Source organism: Ruditapes philippinarum, unplaced genomic scaffold (assembly GCF_026571515.1).
Source record: "Ruditapes philippinarum isolate M1 unplaced genomic scaffold, ASM2657151v2 ctg591_1_1_1_1, whole genome shotgun sequence".
Classification (NCBI taxonomy): domain Eukaryota; kingdom Metazoa; phylum Mollusca; class Bivalvia; order Venerida; family Veneridae; genus Ruditapes; species Ruditapes philippinarum.
Genome location: NW_026859721.1, coordinates 407708 through 433123, shown reverse-complemented (window position 1 = coordinate 433123; position 25416 = coordinate 407708). Strand labels below are relative to the sequence as shown.

At 32.9% G+C, this 25416-nt stretch overlaps 1 protein-coding gene across 1 annotated transcript; it reads right to left on the bottom strand.

The window, feature by feature from the left end:
• Window positions 1-10288: 10288 nt before the first annotated feature.
• On the bottom strand, window positions 10289-12049 carry LOC132757624 (heat shock 70 kDa protein 12A-like). The gene has a single exon (XM_060748947.1). It carries the CDS (start codon window positions 12047-12049, stop codon window positions 10289-10291), a length of 1761 nt encoding a protein of 586 aa, XP_060604930.1.
• Between the last annotated feature and the right edge of the window lie 13367 nt (window positions 12050-25416).

The following is a 25416-nucleotide window of genomic DNA, read 5'->3' as shown; positions in this document are numbered from 1 at the left end:
AACTGAAGATAATAAACAGTTGAGGGGATAACAAAAAAATATATATGAAATAGATCAAGACATACACGACTTGAGGACTTTAAAAAAACAGCTAGGACACTGATTTAATTGTTATATTTCACTCGACTTATTTTTCGCCTTTATTATTAATTTTTGTTACAATAAGCTTGGTGATGGCAACGCCAAGTCATAAATACATAGGCAAGCATTAAATGATTGTCAAAATAAAATGAGGTTAAGGTGAAATCCTAGAGAATGATAAATCAATTCAAAAATAAGAAAATTGCAGGCAGTTTAACTGATTTCGGCGTAAGAGTGATGTATCTCTATTGCTCTATAGTCTGTCCTGTTTACATATTAAAGTAAATAACTGTATAAAAAGTACTAATTAATCAGAATTGTTCCAATTATTAAAGCTACACATTTATCCTGAACCGAAAGAACTAAATTTGCATATGTTACAGACCATAGGTGTACTGGAAAGAAATAATGACTAGTAACGAATGTTTAAGTTATAATTTTAATCACTTAAATGCATTCATCAATTGAAATCTTTAACATATATATAATTAAAATATATCACTGAAATACATATATAGTCGTTACTTAAATAACTCAGGTTTATTCTTTTATTTAATCTCTTTTAATATATTCATTAATCAAATCAATAGATTATTTAAGAATAATTGTACTATTTTCAGTACCCGGGTCTTCAGAAGTCCTGCTTCCTTTTTCACTTATTCACGCTCTTCTTCGGACAAATGTCCAGGAATAATTCAATATATTGTTAGATAAACTCAAAATAATTCCATACGAAGATGATGATAATGATGAACATGTAATGCTATATTCTCTATGCCTAAATATTATCTATTTTTTGAGTAGTATAAATGTTCACGGCTTTATACACATAAAGTAACTCCGAGAACAAATAAAGCGTAGAACAATATTTAACATTTAGAATAACTCTCCAATAAACGAATCACAAGAAAGCAAATATAAAAACCATAGTTGCATCATTCAAGTTACACTACTTTAACATTTGAAATTAAAATTTCTAAACAGGCTACCCTGAAATATTTACTGTGAATTGCTTTGCATGCACTTCTTTATGCTGGATTTGACTATTGCATCGCAGCTACCTAGTTTATGTCATATGTTGACTTTAACTTTACTGGTGGAGAAAAGCGTCATGTGAACCTCCATGACCTTTGTCTAGCAGATTTTAAATAAGAAATGAAATAGTAAGAAATAGAAAACAGCAGGTTATTATTTTCTGTACATAAAAAATGAAAAACAATATTTTGAAATTTTAACCATCATTGTAAAAGATGACCGTTTTCCTATAATTGTATGATTTTATTTCAGAACAAAATGAAAGCTGGTTATAAAGTTATAGCTTTGGCTTTGATTTATTTCTTGAAAAATAGATGCGAAAGTAATTTAAGCCGGACCAAAGTGATCAACATGGCGAGATTATTTTGTCCAGGAAGAAATATTTGCCCAACAAACAGCTCTGATGCCAGCACGACACAGGGAGCAAGCAACACTTGCTGTATTGGTAAAAGTGTTGCCATAAAATAAAGCAATAAAACCATTATATCATTCTTAAATATCGCACTATTTTGTTTCTTTGTTTTGTTTCCGTATGGTGCAATCTTAGACCTGTTTTAAGTAGGTTATTTTCTTTTGCTGATTTTGTTGTTGTTTTACTTTTAATTATATTTTGTGACTGGGGTGTATAATTTTTACAAAGGTGATTAGATATGTTACTCTTCAAAAGTATAAGATATTTTGGTTTTCTGAAAATGGCGAACTAATTGTTTGGATTGTAAAGTTTCGATAGATATAGAATACCGGGAGGGAAAGATTTTGCGCTTAACAAACTTCGAAAAAAAGAAAACTTTTTGTTTATTTTTTTTAAATAAAGAATGAAATTTTCATAAAAGCAAGTTGATGAATTAATTTTATGATTCATTTTATATCTACAAAGTCTTACAATAATAATAATAATTCCAATTATATTTAAACTACTCTGCTACTTATTATTTCATCTCGCCACTAGCAAGCTACTCAATTATAAGAAAAGTTTTGGATAGGTATTCTATATTTTCTTGTGTAAGCATGTCAACCCGGCCAATATCATCAATTTTAGTCTTCATTATACATATATATTATACAGATATGTTTACTTAAATGGTTCGTAACAAAATCGTTTCTTAGTTTTAATCTTTCTATATAAGCTGTATCTAAATGATTTTTGTTGTATTTCATTAAACAACTGATGCATAAATGCATTGACACGCATGCTTGTTATAACGCTCTGTCTGGCAATGTATATTTTACATAAAAAATACGGTCTCAAGCTTTATCATTACAGATTGTGCTTGCGAACCGACTTGTACAGATTACGAGAACTGCTGTTTTCCAGATCAAGCGTATCCTGTAGGACACGGTTCCTTGAACATGGATAGTGTTAAGACTATTGCAGAAAATGATAAGATACTTGTTAATGAATGTTTATATCCTAAATCTCCCCAGCCAAGTGATGTTACAGGAAAAATTCAACAACAGTCATTCTGGATGATTTCTAAAATCTTAGACAATAATGAGTCGTCAGAAAACCAGACATGTGGCCTTATTGAAGTTGCAAACTGGGGCAGCCTCTTACCAGTATCATCGAGAATAACTGGGTACGTTTATAAAAACATTCACTGCTCTAGAGAACACGGTGTGAAAGATGAAAATGTTGTTATTTGGAATGGAGCAATGGTATGCGACACAAAACGCAAAAACTTTGAATTAACTGAAACGTTTGTCAATACATGTCATGTTCAGTTTTTTGCCCCAAGAGGAATCCTTATCCACAGATCAAGTGTCTGTTTCAATGACTTAATTGATACGTGCTCAGGGGATGTATTTAACATTCCTGAATCCATACCGATGAACAAAACAGAAGTCAAAAATGCATGTACGAGTGGGTTTTTATCTCCATACAGAACAGATAATATGTATGCAAATATATTTTGTCACATCTGCAACGGTCATTTAAAGGCATCTCCGTTTAAATGTAGAGATCATTCACAAAACATATTCAAAACATTTGGGGGAAATAGTATATCAGGACTTATAAACTACAAATATCTTCAAAAAGTAGGACATGCAAGAACAAAGAAAGGATATGCATTTAAGCCGACGATGGCGTGTTTAAGAAAAGATGGCGGTGTTTTTGAATCGGTATATATCAACTTCTTTTTAATGTCTATTCATAATATGATATATGATATGATAAGATATAATATGCAATGAAAATCGCTTATATTTTAAATATACCGATAATACAAATGTACCAGAGATAAGGACACACTTCGTGTTCCCATTGAACTTTGATGAAATGATTCAAACACATAGAGTGTTGGAGATTTCTTAAACCTTAATTTGGCTGGTGTGAACTTCTCCATTTATCATCTTTGTTTATTATAACTCTGAAGGGAACACTCGTTATAATAAAACAGTTTCTGCATACTAAAACGAGAGTATATGAAGAAGTTAGTCTTTATAAAATAGTTACCTGGCCTTTTTTAAAAGAACACAAACTGCTTAAATGGGAAAATATAGAAAATGTATAAGGTTACAGTCACTTTTTTTGCATCAGTGCTTCATTGTAGATGCACCATAAATCTTCGCAGAGTTATACATTTTAAAGTTGCTGACAAGAGAAAAAACTTCTCACAACATGACTTTATTTTGTTTGAAACCCTGCGCTTTTTAATTCACATGAAATTCAAGGCTGGTTTGAATTCCGCAAACAGGCAATTTAGGCACGACATAGTTGCATGTTTTGTTCACAAGATGTGCGTTATACATGTACATTTAGTTTTTAATCTATTGTTGAATACGTTTTGTACTGAAAACTTCGTTTGTTTCATTATTTTCTTAACAATTGAAAAGGTAAATTCATTTTTTATACCAATACATTTTATTTAAGACACCGCTCCACTTTCACATTCACAGTTGTGGGTTCGAATACAAAAGCAAGGAGTTTTACTTCTTTCACGAGGGAAAACTATAAAAATGCTTTACGATGTCTCAACAAAAGATTTTGTAAATAATACCTTAATATTTATTTCAGACCTCAGGAGCATGTAGACCCCGTTTCTGCCCAATAGGACAGGTTCGTGGTAAGAACGGCGAATGTTTCTTTGGTGTGTCCAGATGGTACAACGTTTTATTCATTTTACAAATACAACTTGTCATTGACAAACCTTTTTGTATTTTCGATTTCTTTCAAAACTTGAGCGAACCCGTTACAAGCATTGATTCTGTTTTATTAAAATCATTCAACATCGCGAATATATATTACAAACCACTGAATTCCTCGTGTGTAACAAACGAATTACTTTTACGTTTGACTAAGGAATCTCATACGAATGGTAATGAGCAACTGATCTCCCATGTAGAGAATAATGTTGAAGAAAACTGGACAATTCGTTCATTTAACTCAACCCTTACGTTCACTTCAAGGATGTCGACAATTGCAGACAAAGCATTATATGTAAACCTTTACCTTGGCCATAATACACTCACAAGAGGATTACCTTTGACCCTTACAAAGTTGTATTTTTGTGAAAATATTCGTTTAGACAGAAGTGAGTTCAACATTACAAGCAAAAATATAGTGTTTGATAAGATTTCTAACCGCACTTTAAGCGATGCTGAATACAATCTAATAGAATCGGAGGGAAAGACTTCTTGCCATGTTTGCATTGATGGATCTGCATTTAAATCGATCTATATCAATGGATCTGTTGAACACGTTTTCTCTTTGGGCACCATTAGCACCGGCATATGTGCCCTTGTCATCATTTTTATGAATAGTTAAAATAGTATGAAATTTACATGCATGAAACTGAAACGTTTTGCACAAAATATTCAACATGACTTGATACTTTATTATTATGAGTGATTTGTGTTTGTATTCTCTGTGAAAAGTTCATAATTACAAAACGTATATCAGAGTACGATGACAGATTAAAAAAAATAATAAGATTAAAACATAAATTCGGCACAGTGAATTATGATCTCGGCACTTTAATTATATCTCCTATTTATGCTAATGTATTTGAAGCAGACAAATGATTTTGTAGTTTTTCTTGCGCACTTCAGTAGTTAGTAAATTTTGCAATTGAAATAATGAGTTATCACTGTCATGGTTGCGTTAACAGAACCTTTATTGTTTGTCAAAAATGTTATTACTTGTTGAATATTTATATTTATATTTATTTATATTTATTTTCATTTTTCTGTGGTTTTATCCACTTTTTATTTTCTTTGTTGTGGTTGATTGTATATCACCTCTAAATGTGTTTAATTTATAAAAAGGGTGTGTTGCAATGTTCGTATAATAATAAATTGTCTAAATAAAGCATCAATTTATACTCTTGCTGTTGACATTATGCTAAATATCCTACACAATTACAATATTATTGGGGTCTCTGTATTACGATAGCTTTGTATTACTATAACTTCGCAAAAGTTGAACAATCGATTCTTGTAACAAATTATGACTTGTATATCTCCCTCATGTACTGACTCAATCAAATCGAGTCTGCAGTTTTCATGTAATTTTGCTGTATTTAATGCTTTCGAGGGAACCATTTTTTATTCCAGATATTTTTACCTGATAGATTGATATATTTGTTACATTATCATATGGGGAGGAAATGTTTCTTGACCTTAAAGACTTCTGTTTACCATGTGAATATGCCATTTCTACGGAATGCCGTTAGGGCCATCACCTATAAATGTGTTGATCTAAAACGCGATAGTCGATAGTACGATGGTGAAAACGCGAAATCACGAAACTACGATGGTGAAAACGCGAAAGCACGATGATGAAAACGCGATAGTACGATGATGAAATCGCGACAGTACGATACTACGATGATGAAAACGCGATAAACTATCGTGTTTTCACCATCGTACTGTCGCGTTTTCACCATCGTAGTTTCGTGATTTCGCGTTTTCATCATCGTACTGTCGAGTATCGAGTTTCAGACCAAACCATTCATAGGCGATGGCCCTAACGGCACTCCGGAATGCCGCAAGGGCCATCGCCTATGAATGTGTTTATCTGAAACGCGATAGTCGATAGTACGATGGTGAAAACACGAAATCACGAAACTACGATGGTGAAAACGCGAAAGTACGATGATGAAAACGCGATAGTACGATGATGAAATCACGACAGTACGATGGTGAAAACGCGATAGTACGATGATGAAAACACGACAGTACGATGATGAAAACGCGATAGTACGATGGTGAAAACGCGATAGTACGATGGTGAAAACGCGATAGTACGATGATGAAAACACGACAGTACGATGATGAAAACGCGAAATCACGAAACTACGATGGTGAAAACGCGACAGTACGATGGTGAAAACACGATAGTTTATCGCGCTTTCATCATCGTAGTATCGTACTGTCGCGTTTTCATCATCGTACTTTCGCGTTTACATCATCGTGCTTTCGCATTTTCACCATCGTAGTTTCGTGATTTCGCGTTTTCATCATCGTACTATCGACTATCGCGTTTCAGATCAACACATTCATAGGCAATGGCCCTAACGGCATTCCGTACATTTCTCCCATCGACACATCTTTTAAATGTAGATGTACTAACATGGCTTGTAAGTATTTTCAGCAATTCTACATTGTCTTAAATACATCTCGATTTATTTGCATTTTGTTTTAATTAGCCCTCAGATTGATTTATCTTGTATTTTCTGTTTTTTAAATACAGAATAAATTCACCTTTTACCTTTGAAATACAATATGTAAAAAAGAAAACAAAAAAAAATTCTATGGAATGTTGTACATTTAATAAAACATTAGACGGACATAATAGTTCATTTATGATTTTATTTATAACGGAAACATACACGTCTGTGCAAAAGTGAGAGGTAATAATAACTTAAGTAGCAATTTAAAGTTCTCAGTAAATCGCATGAAAGGATATACTTAATACCTGCAAAATGGATTATTTTTTATCCTTATTAATCAGTTTTATTTCGTCTTGGAAGCAGAAGACAAAACAGCCGCTTATGACTTTATTCCAATGCATTATGGATTCAAAACATGTTTACATTAGTAAGAAAATCTTAGCTCACATAAATAAGGAATGTGTTATGACTGTGAGGGTCTCTTTGACAACAACCACAATTCACACTGAAAAGTCTTAATAATAACCATTTACGTTTGTATAATATAGTTATTTCTCAAAGTGAGTCAAGAACAATGTTATCTTCAAAATAGAGAAACTACACGTTATTATTTAAATACTATCATGAAATGAATTTAAAACTCGAAAAGCATTTCAAAGTACTTAAAAATTGTTTTTAATATAAAATACATGTATGACATTTAGGCTTTTACATTAACCCAAAACTCGTAACATACATATTTATTAATTGTACAATTCAGTGCATTCTTGTATGATGATTTTATCAGTGGCAAATACTTATCAAACAATATCTTAATTGATGTTGTTTGTGGTAGAAGCAACATTGATTTTAACTAGTGATACTATCATGTACACTTGTGATATATGAATTCATATGTATCATAAACAAATGCATATATACATTAATCTAAATATTTTTGTATTAGAAAATATTGCCAAAAATGTTTAAAAAAAACATGTTTCTTTTTCACATAAAAGTTCGTGAATTAAATCAACTTTGTACAAAAAAAGACATTAAGGTTATCAATACATAGTGTAATTAGGGTTTTCAAAGAGCAAACGAAGCTGTTTGGCATTAATACGAAAGCATATATATATATTCAAAATGTTTGTTTTTACTTATCAAAACATACTGTCCAAAACTTCCATGTATCTCGTACTTTATTTCGCACTAAACAATGTTTACGTAACAAGAATAATGATTTGGACAAAAACTGTTTAAGTACTAGATGAATAGAATTTAAATCACCCAACAAGCAAAAATAATGTGTTAAAGTGTATAAAGCTAAAGATCTACTCTATGTAGTTCACACAATTGATGTTTGAATTTTAAAAGGGAAAATTTTCTCGTTTATTCGAGTCATATTTTGAGAAACATTAAAAATATCATGCCTTCGCGCCTTATATTTTTTCGAATAGCGTAAATCTTCTCACAAAAGATCGCGTAAGAGGTGACCCTTTGAAGCTTCTGTAGCCTAGACAAAAAGTGACTAAGAAAAACAAAAAATAGTCTAGTCTTTGTGAATAAAGTGAATTGATTTGTGTTTAAACATCTAATCAAATAGAACACGAAAAAACAATCGTCTTACACATCATGATCGCACTAAAAGATAAAGAAAAGTGTATTAAGTTACAAGATTGACACGATCTAGTAATACAATTGTGTCTTACTTATCTATTTAACTGAGATACTAGACAAGTTTACAATATTTTACGGTTTAAGTTTTTGTGTTCTCAATATTTAAACCATAAATTGAAAAATCAATTTAATCGTAAATTATACAGTTAATGTTCTAAAAAAATACATTCACGTTGTTTTTGTTTCCATATGGTCAACTCTATGAAGATTTTTTATCAACGATGCCATTGATATTAAACGCGCGTAGTTAGGGAAAAAACACTTCCTAATATTTAAAAATAATAAAAAAAATATGCAGCTACTATTTTGTTTAACGATGATACCACCGGCTTATCGGAAATTCAATATTATCATTATTTAAATTTTAGACTCTTTCAATCTTTTACCTATGACAGCCACATAAAGATGAATTACTAGTACCTAAGCCTTTTGGGATAAAACTTGATCTTTCCTGGTGTATTGTGCTGTCAAAAGTTTTATCAAGAAATCGATACAAGTGTTTGCTTTATTTATAAATAGCATTGATTTTCCTACAATTGCAATTGCAATCAACCAGGGAACGATTTATTTAACATTTTCATTATTTATACAATGAATATATCAAACACTTGCTCTCATTCAAACTAACTTAACTTCATGTTAAAGCTACTTTATTTTCATACCATCAATACATCACCATTGGCACTGCATTGAATGTAAATATGAAAATCATATACTCGTGAATATTTAGCCTGTTAGGTAACTTCCCGATTTTATATAAAAACCTCATCAAACCTGTCTTTTCATAAACGCACCGATGTTTACCGAATTCATACGATCCGTTTAATGCTGTATATGTCACAGACGTAAGCAATACGTTTCTACGAAAGACCGGTGGGGACATTTCAACTTCATGAATTCCTGATTTCAGCTTCATGAATTCCCGATTTCAACTTAAGAATTCACTTTTTCAACTTCATGAATTCACGATTTCAACTTCATGAATTCACGATTTCAACTTCACGAATTCACGATTTCAACTTCATGAAGTTGAAATCGTGAATTCGTGAAGTTGAAATCGTGAATTTACGAAGTTGAATTCGTGAAGTTGAAATCGGGAATTCATGAAGTTGAAATCGTGAATTCGTGAAGTTGAAATCGTGAATTCGTAAAGTTGAAATCGTGAATTCATGAAGTTGAAATCGTGAATTCGTGAAGTTGAAATCGTGAATTCACGAATTCGAATTCGTGAAGTTGAACTCGTGAATTCATGCAGTTGAAATCGTGAATTCGTGAAGTTAAAATCGTGAATTCATGAAGTTGAAATCGTGAATTCGTGAAGTTGAAGTCGTGAATTCATGAAGCTGAATCGTGAATTCGTGAATTCCGTATTTTGAAAACGGGAATGCACGAAGTTTAAATTGTGAATTCATGAAGATGAAATTGGGAATTCATGAAGTTGAAATGGCCCTACCGGTCTTTCGTAATTGCATGCTAAGACTTCTTTTTCCTCTTGTTCCTAAATAAATCTAGAATGGCAGTTTTGTTGGTTGCAAACCATTATATAGAAAAGAAACTAATCAGTCCTTAAATAAATCCTAAAATAAAGTCATTTCATAGAGAGTAATTTGCATTTATTCAACACAGTATATTTTTCAACATTAGCGCAATTTATGTAAGTTGTTGTTATAATCAAATATCCTCGTCATTTTATTTATAACAGAAAGAAGAAAGTGTTTAAAAAACAACAAGATGTTGTCATAAAGCAAGACTGTTTCTATGCACTAAACTTACAGCAATGTTTCGTCATATACACATCCATAGTTTCCAAATGCATACTCGGGATTATTAATCAAAATGCAACAAAGTATTCAAACTGTAAATAAGCTCATTTAGCTGTATCACTTGATCTTTTCAGACCTTCAGAAAGTATGTTTAGTTTTGTATTCTTTCCCTGTGGTTGCATTTTTAACTGTTATCTTAAACTCTGTTTCTTTAATGACCAATATACGTATTATTTTCAAACGATCAGGCCAACCATCTGGCGGTGGATACATCACTATCTCAGCAACTCTAGAACACTTTTCTTCTTCCCTACAATACTTTGGGTCACGATGCTCCGACTGCCACAGTTCAATTGTTATCGTGCGATGTTTTAACGCTCGGTTCCTCCGATTTTCATTGACGCTTGTTTCAATTTTGTCATTATTCTTTAAAAGCTGTCCTTTTTCAATAACCTTTTTAAAATGAGCATCACAATACTCTTTCCCGTCATCTCCTTTAACTTTGAGTTCCTTGGGATCTGTTTGTCTATCAAAATCACGAACTTCTGAATAGCCGTAGGTATACCCTGCCTTTCTTTCAACGATATGATTGGGAGTATAGCCTAACAAAACAGCCCCTTTCATAACAGCAAGTCTCGAATCTTGTTCAAGTAATATGTTTAGGTTTCCAATTTGGGCCTTTATTTTCTCCCTCAGATAAGGCGACTCTGCGAATCCACCAACAAGGAGCAATGTTTTGACATCTCGACATTTTTGTATCACCTCCTTCAACGTTGCTAAAATACCATCTACGGAAGACTTAAAGAAGCCTGCCATAATTTCACCATTGAGCTCAAGCCTCTGGTCCACAATTTTGAATTTTACCTTTTCCTTATAATGCGATGCAATTTGTGACAACGTTTGGTCTAGTGTTTCACCTGTGTCAGATTTTAAGATTTCCAAAAGAGCGTTTTCTAATTTTAAGCTTATTACTTGATCATCTGCTTTAAATGCTTTTTTCTTTGTTTCGAATTCCTTTAAGAAATCAAGATATAGCAACATGTGATTTTCCTCAAATAAAGTCCACACAGGTCCACCCACGAGTTTTATCATGAATTTGTAAAATTCTAGATCTACTTTGTTACCACCATAGTCTCCACCACTTGCTCTATAAAGTTCTCGTAACTTTCCATCACCAATAATTTCATGAGCGCAGATATCCACAGTACCGCCCCCTAAATCAGCTAAGATATATTTATATCCTACAGGAAGTTGATCTATAGAAGCTGAATTTGTTGCAATCATTAACCTTTCTCTGCAATACATGGATGCAGCTTCTGGCTCCAGTACTAGCCTTATTTTATCTTTATTGATACCGGCATGTTTTGCAGCTTTTCGCATAAAGTGACGTGCAGATTGTGACCAAATTGCAGGAATTGATAACATCCAAAAAATATCAGTTTCGTTCAAATCTGTTTCTTCTCGCATGACAGAAAGTGCTAAGGATTTCAGATATTCGATAACGTATGAAAACACCCTGAAGGCAGGCAACTCTTTCTTGTGAATGTCCTTTATCTTTGTGTCCCTCGATAATAAAGGCTTATTATGTAGTTCCATTTTGAACGCCCTGAAGAAGTAGTATTCATTTTGCTCACTTTTAGACAACTTGCAATAGTTTTCTAGAGCTTTGAATCCGAAAGAATCAAAAGAACCATCTGGTTTAAGTAGCACTGTGGTTGGCTCCCGATCTGTCTGAAGCTTATTTTTATACTTTCCTGTATGAATTTGGCTTTGATTTCGGACCAGAGAGAAAGCATATCCGGTGTTGCTGGTTCCAAAATCTATTCCAACGACTACAAGAACACCATTTGTGTCCTTAACGCCATGTTCTAATTCATTTCTGCTAACATGTCCTCCCATTTTCACTGTAATTTAATTCGTAACATTTACATTTTGTCTATTGTCCAATATTTCTGTGTCAATTTCTTGAATTAATTCTCTCCATTTTTAAGGTATTTAAATTTTTGTTTTGTGTATTGCAATATTTATGTAAATCTTAACATCCATGTTATCATTGTATTGACACTACTTTTTTTAGTGGCCTCCAATCGATTTTACTGTACAACATATAATTCGACATTGGCATTTGTCCACGACTTTGTTTAAACATGTCTTATTATCTATTTAACAAATACCGTATCAATTGATATCAAGTTACGCGTTTAAATATACAGTGCAATATACATGATATATTTTAAGATATTGGAAAACCATTTTAGTTTAAGATCGATTTATATACCACCAATTTGTTTATGAAGAGTGACACTCGAAAGTATACCAATTATCGAATTTCATGTACTCAGATAGCCGATAATATTTATTTTCTTGATTTAACTTGATTTGTAATATATTTTGGACACAATAACATCAACAAATTTATATTTTTGATTTACGTGAACGCGGAACTTTATAATAAAATGGACCGTATCCATTTTGATATAGTTAACATTATACTTTAGGGGAATTCAGTGTTTTTATTACAGTAGGGTGGTCAATGTTGTGGTGTGTGCATTACAAGTTGAATGAACTATCCTTATAGTCTGATTTTATTGACCTGTCAATTATGAATACATTATAGCACTCATTTAAATATTCGATCTCACTTCGCTTTGATCCGTGTAGTTTACGAGAATTAATGTGGAGAATATTAGACATGTTTTGAAAGTCGCATCATTTTTGGATCTTCATATCACTATCAAAAACAATTCGATTCACACGAAAATTTATGATAAAAGAGATGACTTTGATTTTAGTATAGTAAATTATCCTCATTTGGATGGAGACGTACCGCACGCAACATCTTACGGGGTTTATATATCTCAGTTAATTAGATTTGCTAGAGCTTGTAGCAACGTAAAGGATTTTAACGAGCGAAATATTTTCATTACCGGTAAGCTTCTAAAACAGGGCTACCGCTATTATAAATTACGTAAATATTTTACAAAATTTTACAATCGTAGCTTTGATTTAATTTCAAAATTCAATAGTGATCTGAAAACACTTCTGCGACAAGGGATTAGCCAGCCTGATTTTTACGGGAATGTTGTTTACAAACTTTGTAAGATCTTAGGTCATTGTAATTTTTCTGTTGTGTTACTAAAATTATAAAACGTTTTATTAAAAGGGGTTATGACCCTACTATTTTAAGACATACCGCATGCTTAGTGTTCAACCCATTTACAGTTGGACACTACGCTTTCCTCTTTTGATTACATCTGACGGGCCAAGTGGGAGACTATATGATGGACAGTTCTTAAAGCCCTTTGGGACTAAATTGCCTTAATGTTTGTCTTCTGTCTGCTTCGTCGGGCCCTTGTGTAGGTGATTTTCTTGTTGCTCTGTCTTCCTTTAAGACATCGAGTACTTTTGTTATGGTCATTGGGGTTACTTTTATATGTTTCTACATGATCATTTTGGTGTTTTACTTATTTAACCTTTTGTAACCATAACAACTGTTAGAATTTCACTTGGCGGGGATTCATTTTATTTACACTGTCTCGTTTATAGGAACATGGTGGGGCTAAGAGCGAGGTTTGGTGCACCATTAACCGGTTTAAACTCCCCAGTAGTCATTATTATGCTGGTGACCGTTCCAAGGCGGCGCCCCTCTGTGTTCCTCAGATGTATGTCTATGTTGTTTTACACTGTTTTGGTGACACTTTTGCTCGTGTCTCTTGTTGTTTCTAGTCTACGGTAAGTATCTTCCCTTTGTCCCTAGTTTTTATTTATTTTATTCCCCCCCCCCCTTCCCCGTGTCTCATGTCCCCTTCCCCTGTGCCTTTTGACATTATGGGCCTTATATTGAGTCATTTATTTGTTTTGTTTTATTTCCTTATAAGTTACTAATTATTGTATTCTGATGTAGTGGTTTGCCTGCCCGTACTCTGCCTTGTGCCCTGTCCTGTTTTTCTTTGGGGTCCTCCTGGGCTCCTTGCTGCTGGCGCTTGTTGCTGGTACGGTTGGGGGCTGCGTTCATTGAATGCCGCCTTTCCTTGTCGATCTTGTTTATCATATTTTAATGTGAAGGTTTTCGTTAATCCACAATAGCACAGCCGGTTAAGTTAATGCCTAATGATAAAGAGGTCTGTGGTTCGATCCTTACTGATGACATTGTTTTAAGCCTTTTTTCTTTATTTTTGCAGTAAATTTTAAATAAATCTATTGTAGGGTGTTTTACGGCAATGAAATAACATTGATTGGTTTTAATCCGAATGAATTTTAAACATGAAAATTTAAACCATGTTATTTAAAAAGAGTATAGACTTTACAAATTTAAGTCAAATATAATAAACCAAAACTAACAACATAGGAAAAATCATACATAGCTTCATTTATGATGAAAATATTAATAAGGAAAAAAAACATGGACCAACGCGGTCTCGAACTTTAAACAAGTATGGCACTTAGATTATAAACTCGTACCTTAACCTATTGCGCTATAACGGTCAGTACCGAAAACCTACCGAAGATAAATATATTGTGTGCATTGACCGTGTCATCAGATTAATAAAATCAAACAATACCAAACTAGCGTTTTATTATTATCAGCATTATAGCCCTCTGGCAGCGAAAGGGTTAAAATTTCTGATAAAAGAATGGACAATCTAAATATCATGTTATAAAAAAAAACACTTTTTTATAGAGACTGAGTCAAGGTAATTGATTTAATAACCATTAATTAGTAAAAAACAAAGAGCTTTTTTGTTCCATGTTATTTATTTTCCTCATCAATAGGTATATGTAGGTAGAGGACATCCTACTCAATACCGTACATTGTATTTGTGTATAACAAATGAATATATATGACTATGACATACATGTAATGCATTGCAGGTGTTTTATGTCCAATCTACAACTCTATGTTTACCAATATTACATATAATCATATGTTACATATTATTCAAGTAACTTCATATATATATCATAAAATAATCAAAGAGCTTATTCAACTCGGTTATGTATATTTGTGATGATAGTTGCGTATTTGATGTTTTCTCCACCACTTCTTATGTTTTTTGTATCATAAAGCGCATCCAGTAAGAAACTAACCGTTACCGGCAACAGATCATACCCATGCTTCTAGTGCTGACCAAGATCAAATGGCAGTTATCATAGTCTGCACTGTCCGCAGTTTAGTCTGCAGATTTTTATTTCCCCAAAATTTTAATGAACGGTCATGTTTAGATTGAAAGATGGACAAATCTTTTTGACGGGCGGTCATTTATTTTTTCTTTGCAAGGCTGGTACGAATACTAATTGGTGCACTATTTTCGCATCTATCAATTTAAAAATGTGTGCGTATAAATTTAAAGTGTTCTTTGTAATTTATGATGCAAATGTCAGAATAATAAAAAACTTACTTACTTACCAGTTATAATCTTAGTTTAAATAATGTAATGTAATATGACGTTTACATAAACATTAAAATACAAAATAAGAAAAAATATAAAAAAATGTTCATTTTAATATAAAAGAAATTTACAGGGCCTTGCATCGGTTTAAGTAGAATTTAAAGTCAAAAACAGAAAAAACTATTTCTAGAATTAAATTAGAAACATGTATCGATGTTGTCCTATGGCCGTAATAATAGAACTTTCTGTGTCACACTTTCACGCAAGCCCACGAAAAGAAACGTATGGTCCCAAACTAAAAGAATGTTTATTAGTAAATTAGTAATAAGTGAAAAAAACAATGGTGAACATGATTTTAAAAATCGCAAAAGACAAACAAGAGTTCACCAAAAACAATTGTCGAGACAGATTATTTCTTCAAATTTATGTCAAATAAAATTTTACATTGTGTACTTCTGCTACGGTAGTTCTTGCATCAAGATGAAACTTGTATGTTAATTACCAGGTATAATGCTATCTTGCCGGATTTCAGCGACACCGTTTGCCTACAAAGAGAAAGAAAATTATGAAATAGTAAGGTAACTCAAAATCCATGGTATGACAAATCGGTATAAGCAAATATAAGGGGGGAGGTGGGTAATTATATCATTTTCCTTAATATTTAACCAAAAATATTTATTTGTCATTGCAGAGGGTTTCGTATTAGGGGGTGTCATAACTTCTGTCTATTATATTTCTGTCTATATTCAAGAATTGTATAATATACTGTATTAACTTAATAGTACATCAAGTAAGAGTGCAAGTATATTTCTTTGAACAGAAAAAAATCAGAAACAGCATTTTCATATTGAAGTATATGTACGTATTTAAACCTTGAGATAGAGTTCTTTTATACCGGGTTATCAGAATAATTGTTTTCATGAAAACAATCTTTAAGTAAAAAGAATCTCCCGATCTGCTTTCATTGTAACGTGACACCTAAAGTTATGTGATCATTTATTAAATTAGAATAACCTACCCAGGTAAAGTGTATGAGCGCAAGGACTTACCATCCTAATGTCATTGTCATCATATTTAGATTAAATTGTTTTTGTTGCCTGAAATACCGTTAATATAGTCCATCTGTTGCATTTTCGTCAGAATTTCTTAACGTCTTTTTTGACAAAGAAATTCATATTCTTCCAGTTAGAGTCCTATTTAATCTAAACTTATATTTCAGTAGAAAACAGATCAAATCAATAAAGAAAAAAGGCACCACTCACTTTAGTTTGTCGCACTGGAATGTTAGTCAATAGTGTATAATTGCGAAAACACAAATAACTAAGTTTTATAGCATTCACTATAAAATGAATCACGCTAGTCTCTATACATTTGTATATTTTAATGATAGTTCTTCTGGATAATTTATTAGATATATATACATTTTTAGATATAAATGTCTAGCAATTCTTAGCAATGGTTAAGAGAACATTTTTTAATTTTATTTTCTATTTTGTCAACTTTAAGCTGATTTTAAACTCGTACATACTTCCGGTATTTCCCCTAGCAGATAAAGCAATGCTTTAACTGTGTTGGTTATAATTTAAGGAGGCTGGGACATGTTTCCTATTTCTGTTAAAGCTTCTTTTAAAGCATTTCGAGCAGAGTATCCTGCTAAGGATGCTATTTTTTTTCACTTTTTTGGCTTCAGCAATCTCTTTCTGTAAGGCTTTCTTGTATACAAACTTCTCTGTAATTTGCAGAATCCTCTTTGTTTTGTCATCCCTATGGTGCAATTTGCACTCTCTAAGCTCTGAAATTGTACATAAATACAAAATTTTCACTATTTAAAAAAGGCTGATATTTGTTGATACAAGTTTATTTGGTTTTACATAATTGCAAAATTATGCAAAGGATTCCATAAAAAATTAGAGAGCATAACATATGTATTCTTTTCTCGTAAATGAGAGCCCTACATAACTTAAAAATTTGTCCTTACCACTGTTAACATTCTTCTCTTTCGCATACGCTCAAAAAATCAAAATAGTTAAATTATTTAGAAATACTAGATGATTTTGATTTGAAAATTATTACCATTTTTGAAGCAAAGGAAGTCTCCTATCAACTTCAAAACAAAAATGTGTTCTTTAATAGATGGTAAAATTCCTTGAGTTTCATACTGTTCAATAAACTTTTTGATTGTGTTTATTTTCTCACCAATATTTTCATCAGGGCTTAAATACGTCTTCTCAATCTTGTCCCTCACATTATTGATATTTGCCTATTTATTCAAAACGTTTTGCTGCTATTAACAAGTGATACACAAGTTATACACAACAAATTCTTGCAAACTCTACATATTGTATATATAACTAGTATATTCAATACCAGTATAACAATTTAATGACAGTTAGTTTCTGCGATTTAAACTTTCATCTACGCAAACGTAACATCTGACATTGTTATGATAGGCACTTATTTAAAGGGTATTATGTAAAATTGATTTGATTGTAGTTTTAAGAACATTTCTTTGTTTCTTGTTATAAGTCATGCCAGAAGACCTAAATCAATGGAATTCTGAAAAAGCAGATGGCTCAGGTGCTATCATATAAATATTTAAACCAGATAAAAAGCTTCCGAATATTGTCAGGAAAAGTTTGAATCATAATGATTTGAACGACTTGGTTTAATACAAGCTCCTGTAATTAAACACTCAAGGAACAATTCTTTGTCAATAAAACAATCAGGGGCAAGTCTTTGACAATGAAACAATCACGGTGAATCAGTTCAAGAGCCAGCTCTTTTAGCATTAAACACTACAACTTTTTGACGTTCCAAAAAATTAGCAATGTTGAATAAACCTTTCACTACATATGGTGTTATACTACACGGCATTTCGATTTGCACATTCATATCCTTAAGTAAAATTCTTTATATAATTTCGATTCATTCATTACTTCAATACTCCGTGGTAAATGTTTATGTATGTTCAAAAACTGTTTAAGTTGACTTACTCAATATCTCACTTTACTGATTCCTATTGGTTTAACCAATGTTGACAAAAGATAGGTACAGACATTTTTTTCTTCCTTGATATTTGACTTTGCAACGTGTATATACATCACAAGTTTCTTTTCTGCACTGTTTCCATGATCACATCGGACAGACCCTGCATCAGCATTACTAAGTTTGCTGGTAAAGTGGTTGTCTTTGTGACTTAAAACGCGTTTCCTACCTTGCACGTACAGGAATCCGTCCAGAAAATATGGAAGGAATTACTAACCCGGCTGCATGTGAGTATGGACCCGAACCCCATACTAAAAGTGGGCAGCACTCAAATGGTAACACCGTGTGTTCCTCTGGTAAATCACAGCACATGAGTTTGAATTTACATAGCCGTAGTGGGGAATATTGGTATGGACCATAATATATCACAAACTTGTAGACGCCCTTATTTCAAAGCTATAACCATCTACAGTTCTTGAATTGAATACGATTTTTGATGTCAAGTCAGCTTCCTTACAACCTGAGGGACTTTCCATTTTTAAAAGTTTATACTGTAGAAAATATTTGACAGCATTTTCAGGCGGAAAATCAAACTGTATTATACAGACTCCATTTTTGTCACATTTCAAATCACACGTTTCACTTGTAAGCTTAAGACCACTAGAAATATATGGAGGGAGAAAAAATGGCATTTTGAGGAACGTATTTGCATCTTTTACAGTAGCATTACTTCTTAGAAGTTGCCATTCTGGTTTATATGACACTCGTAGACGAATTCTTCAGGTTTAGGCATGAAGTATCGCTCTTGAAAAGTTTCAAAGATAACGTTGACACCAACATCAGCTCCATTATTCTCGATCCAGTAATCTTGCTTGTGGTTGCCATGGTTGCCAACAGGATTACACATCCAATATGGGTGTACAATTTGCCAGCCGTTTTCAACTTTCACTGCATTCCAAGTCATTTGATAGGCATAATCGTCGCCTGGCTGGTAATGGCTTGTCTTACATAGCCATGTTATAATCACACACTGGAGACCTGCCTGTCTAAAGAAATTTAATCTTTTTTTATTAACAAAGTTCAGATTTTAAAAAATGAAATTGTGTACAGGGACCATTTATTCATCATTTATTGAGGGATTGTAACACAAATAGGCAATATCATGACAACATTTGTGGCACTTGTAATTAAGGTCAATATATGCAAATTCAAGGTCACTGAAGATGATGAAATATCCAAATTCTTTCCAGAGCATATCGCTTACACGCATGGAGGGATTTTTATGAAACTTCATAGTAATGTTCACCACTTAAAGAAGCTGTGTCGCGCGCATGAATCAGGTTTGTAGGTTAAAGTTCAAGGTCACACTTAGAGGTCATTGAAAAATGTTTCTCCGGAGAAAAACTAATGATAATATAGAGGGATTTTAATTAAACTAGGCACAGATGTTTATTATTGTGACGCAGAGTGTAAGGAGCAAAATTGGCCCCTGCACTTAAGGCAAAGTGACAAATAACGGTTAAAGTTCAGATAAAAAGTGAAGATGTGTACATGGACCATTTAGTCTTTATTTATTGAGGGAATGTAGTACAAATGGTCATTATCATGAATACCGCTATGGCATTTGTATTTTAGGTCAATTTATGCAAGGTCAAGATCACTAAAGATGATGAAGTATTGGATTTTGTCTGGAGAATAGTAATATCTCCTACATGCATGGAAGAATTTTTATGAAACCTTATAGAAATGTTTACCACCATTTAATGTATTGTTTCATACATGAAAAAGTCAATATCACAATTACAGCTTATTGCTATTCATCTCTATAATGCCCACATGTCAATCAAAAGCTTTTATGACCGGCGTATTTTAAGACAATGCTGCACTTGGTTTAAGTATTACACCACAATTGAATAATGTGTGCCTTGTACGATTTTATGAACCTTCATGTGCTACAAAGTATCGTCGTCGTCATTGTCATCGTCAATTTCATCGTTGTCATCACTTTTATCAACATAATCATTACAATTCTTATGGAAACAGAGTTTAGCTGTTCTCCTGCTGCTTGTTTTTGAGTGTGATTCTTTACTGAAATCATAAGCACGAAACAAAGAAGAATGCAAGAATACTGAAGAATATTAAGTTTCCAATTTTTAAATCATCAAGTCACATGAGATAATGTAACGAGATAACGTCTGCAATTATGTTTTCATTGCGTCTGGGGGATTATCCCGTTTCCCTTTTTGTTTTATATTGTTTCTCGCATTTTGAACACAGACATTTTTGTAATATTGACCTGAGACATTTGTATATTCGATGACCTTTAGTCAGCAATGGTCGGATTCCGAAGTATATCATATGGATTTGAAGGTATTCCTTAACGTTATACATGGTTTGTTACTAACACCAGACTTACAAACTAGCCTCGGTGATAAGGAGTTAAGGCTCTTGGTTTATACAGAATTTATTTTAGTTCGATTGTGAAGAAAGCTATAAGCTTATAAGGCTCTAAGTTTCAAAGTGTATATTGTATGTTATCTTGTATGAAACATTAATTCATTTTTAAATTATATTTTGCGAAACTGAGAAAAACATGTCGCAAGGGGCAAGATATTGTGAATAAAAAGGGTGCAGTAAAACTGTAACCTTTCTTCTGTCAAAAAGTCTTTCACAATGGCAGACTGATAAGTTGGGGCATTTCAGTTCTAGTTAAACTTGCCTTTTTTTCAATGTCAGCTAAATTGCAACACTTTCACTAGAGAAGAAAATTAATTGCATAGAAAACCTTTCCACTCAACGAGCGTTCTAGCAATAGTAGGCCTGTTGCTAGCTTTGGTAGCCAATATTTCAATTCCAATTTTTCGTAATGGTTCAAATGAATGCACCAAGTTTCATAATTTACTGCATTTATCATATTTTGAAAGTATTTTGGTAAACTGTTTGATTATTATTTTAACTCTTTGTCCTCGTAGATTGCAGTTTTTTAAATTTTGAATTTAGAATTAAAGCATGAACTGTTAAATCTTAGAAATTTTTGATATTTATTAGATTCCAAAACAATAGTGACATTTTCATTTATTTTCATTATACACATTTGAATGTTTGTCTGTCTCTGTGGCCTAGTGGTATTGGCGTTCACTTACGAAGAGGCAGATCGAAGTTCGTATCCCACCTGGGTGGCTGAGGTAGCCGGTTGCTAAATGTATCCCTCACATTATATAGAAGGGAGGATTTGAGAGAAATTGTGCGTAAAAATGTGTCTCATGAGCTAATAAAACTGGCCTTTTCAATCGGGGTAAAACTATAGAAAACAAATCCTTTACCTAACCTATATAATGCTCTGTCCCTGGTATAACTCTAGCTGCGGACAAAGCCATTTTTGCGTTGTAAGATAATGAGGTATGTACCATCCACGGCACAAGAAGCGTAGGCACCCTGGTAACCAAGCCACCATCCAAAGCTGAACCAAATACAGCAACATGAACCTCTTTTTTTCTAATTCTGAGAACTTATCCTGATACGACTATTATCTTTTATGAACTATGTACGTGGAAATGTAAACAAGTGTCCAAAAGCTAAACATGGGTATTTTTAGCCATTAAAGGGGCCCCTATGTTCCAGTTATTAACCCCACTGACCCGGTCGTTCCGATATTCCTAGATCTCTTCCTTATACTTCTTCTTACCAATTATACAAAAGATTTGTAGATACATGAACTTGCAGGAGTGTCCAAAAGCTCAAAATAGGTATTTTAGGTCATGTGGACTTGCTTTTTGGTATTTGAAGTACTTATCCAGACACAATATCTAACTAAATATACTTAAGATATGAAAATAGCATCTAACCAGAGTGACCGAAATATGGATATTTTGTCTCCCTTAAGGGGCCCCTTTGTCTCCGATATTGAACCTACTCAACTGTTCTTTTTCCGATATTCCTAGGACTCATGCTAATAAATATTTTGAGCCATTTTGACCTCTTCAATTGCAGGTTACTCAAAAAAGTAAAAAAGCAAGCCCGACCAAAGTTACATGGTTCCAAGATAAACCTATTGGTGGTTATTATAGCAAAGGTTCCGTAAACCAAAGGCAAATGTGCCAAATTGCTAATTATTTACCATTTTTGCTGTTTCTAAAGTCACTTAGACCCTGAATTTCACCCGAAATAACCCATTTTCTAGCTTGATCTAGCTTACATGAAGTCAAAATCAAAGCAAAAATGAAAACGCTAGAGGGTTAACGTCAACTTTTTTACAGACGATGGACCACGGACGAAAAGAGTCTGTAAACCACAGAATATACATTAAGCTACCATGAAAAGCTGAATAAGTGAATCTATTAAAGCGTGTATCTCCACAAGTACCTACTACGACTGCAACTACTACTACTACAGTAACAAGCTGGTTTTGCTGCTGCTGCTTTTACTGCCAATGCTACTTCTCTGATGCTACAACTACCGCCGCCACTACTACTACTGCTACTGATAATAGTTATAATAATAATAATGATGATAATAATAACATACCAATACTGTTAAAATTTTCTCCATGACTTCGATAAATATGCTGCCTCCTATAGCAAAATATGCCTGATAAAAAGAAAAGTCATTTTACGAAATAACAGTCACCGTGTGTGAAAAGGTAAGACGATGTCGACAAAAATATAACGAAAAGCGGACTACACTTTAAGCATTGTGCAAACATTTTTTTATCAAATGAAATGTATTCGTATAATGCATCAAAAGTTTTTTGACAATGTGTAATGTATTAGGTATTGCGTCATAATTTTTTTCGTTAAAGTGAAATGTATCTCGTATTGCGTCTATATGTTTTCCGAAAAAGACCTTTTATTAATTTCTCGTCAAAATATTACACGTCACGTGCAACGTTTCAGCTTTTTGCAACAAAAAATTTGGCCAATTAGCTAGAATTTTCTCGTTTATTCGAATTATTTTTTGCGAAACACTGACAATATCATGCCTATAATTTTTTCCTTATTTTTTCCACTTGCGTAAATCTTCTCACAAAAGATCGCGTAAGAGGTGACACATTGAAGTTTCCGTAGATAAACATTAAAGTACAGTGAGGCTCTCATAGCAGCAAATTAACAGAAGATAAGGTCATACTAACAAAATATTATCATTGAAGGAAATAATCTAACATTAAATGTGAGAGTTCAATGCTATTTGTGCCGTGTGGAGGCCAAGTTGCACCGTACATATAATCAAATATATTATACTTTCGATCCGTGAAGATCGTTTCGCGCGACATTATTGTTGTTTGTACATGTTTCTGATATTCTAAGCTTCTGCTATTTGACCTTTTATTACTTGATTACTTCCAGTATTCTTACTTGTATACTGTCAAAATCATGCTTAGGATATATTGCCTGCTTTTATACGTCTTATTTATGATATGAAGGCTTCATAAACTCTGATCCCCTTTTAAAATTCCATATTGTTTTATTCCGCTCATTGCTTTCTCGTAAAGGGCATACGCTTTCTTTTGCTTGGGGACCATACGCCGCATTTCATGGAATGCCGGGAAAGTAAGACATTGAAGGTTCCATGAACCGCTGTATGAACGCATCTGCGAATGTTTCTGAATTCAAATTTCATCAATTGTGTGTCTGCTTACACCGGTGCTAGGGGCGTGGACGGTAACTTGACTTTCCTGTCCCCGTCCATGAACAGGCTAAAAACCCGAGCATGAAAGAATTTAAAATTTGTCCTTTTGGGCGTTCTTAAGGGATTCCGTTTTTTTTTTCTCTATTCAAGTATCAAATATGTGGAGGGTAAAGACTGTTCTGTGTCTTTATCCAACATACATTATATGTGTAAAACCAAAAAGCCCATACAATCAGTTAATGTATAAATGTACATGTATGTATGAATTTCAAAATGGAAAACTTGAAGATTTTCTCCTATCAGTATGTTAACCGCATATATTCCATACAATTGTTTCCGTGCGAAAGACTATTTATGTTTCAGATTGTATTCATTGTTAACAAATATAATGATGCATGAATTGTGATTTTCTCTTCCCTATCAACCATTATTTAAACTTACTTTTTTCATAAATTTACGTCGCACCAGCATTGTTATACGTATATGATTTCAATGTACACCAATAAACCTAGATAAAATAATTTCCCATAAATGATCAGCTAAGTGAGATATCATGTCAGGGAAGTGTTGATAATGTATAGTAGCACCTGCTTTTTCTCAGAAAAAAACTAAGCGATCAGCTGGACTCGCCAATAATTAAAAGTTGCACAATATAAATGAATTGACTTTATCATTCATACAAAACATTTTGATTTGTTTTCTGCTTGAATAATAAATTTTATTAACCCACTTACTCATTTTATATTTGAAAAAACTGCATCACTTTCAAGAAACATGTTCGTCCTCTGCTTCAAAAATACAAAATTAAGCAGACCTTCTTTGTATGTATAAGAATAGACTATATTTTGAGAAATTCATTGAAAAGTATATTATATTTTCATACAAACGGTAATATTTGAATGTGTATGATCGAAGTCGTTTTCGAACTATACTTATTGTAAGTTACAGATATTAAAGTAACAGATATAGCTTTTATTTACAGGCAAAGATTCTTGAAAATTAAGAATTTTAAAGTTTTCTTCGGTATTGACCAGTGTCAGGCCAAAATGATCTCTTATTTGCCCGCCATACTGACAGCGCCTTACGAGAACCAAATAACATCAGACGAAAATAGCAATTTTTGTCTACTCAGTACTTACTGGCATTTAAGCTCTTCAAAATTCAAAATATTGCATTGTACGTTGTAGTTAAGTTAGATAATTGGTGAATATGTTTCTACATTATCAAATGATATAGAATTACATAGTTTTTTTAACTAAATTTAGA

Coding starts and splice junctions, on each gene's coding strand:
- LOC132757624 (XM_060748947.1), bottom strand. CDS start 12,049: ATGGGAGGACATGTTAGCAGAAATGAATTAGAACATGGCGTTAAGGAC.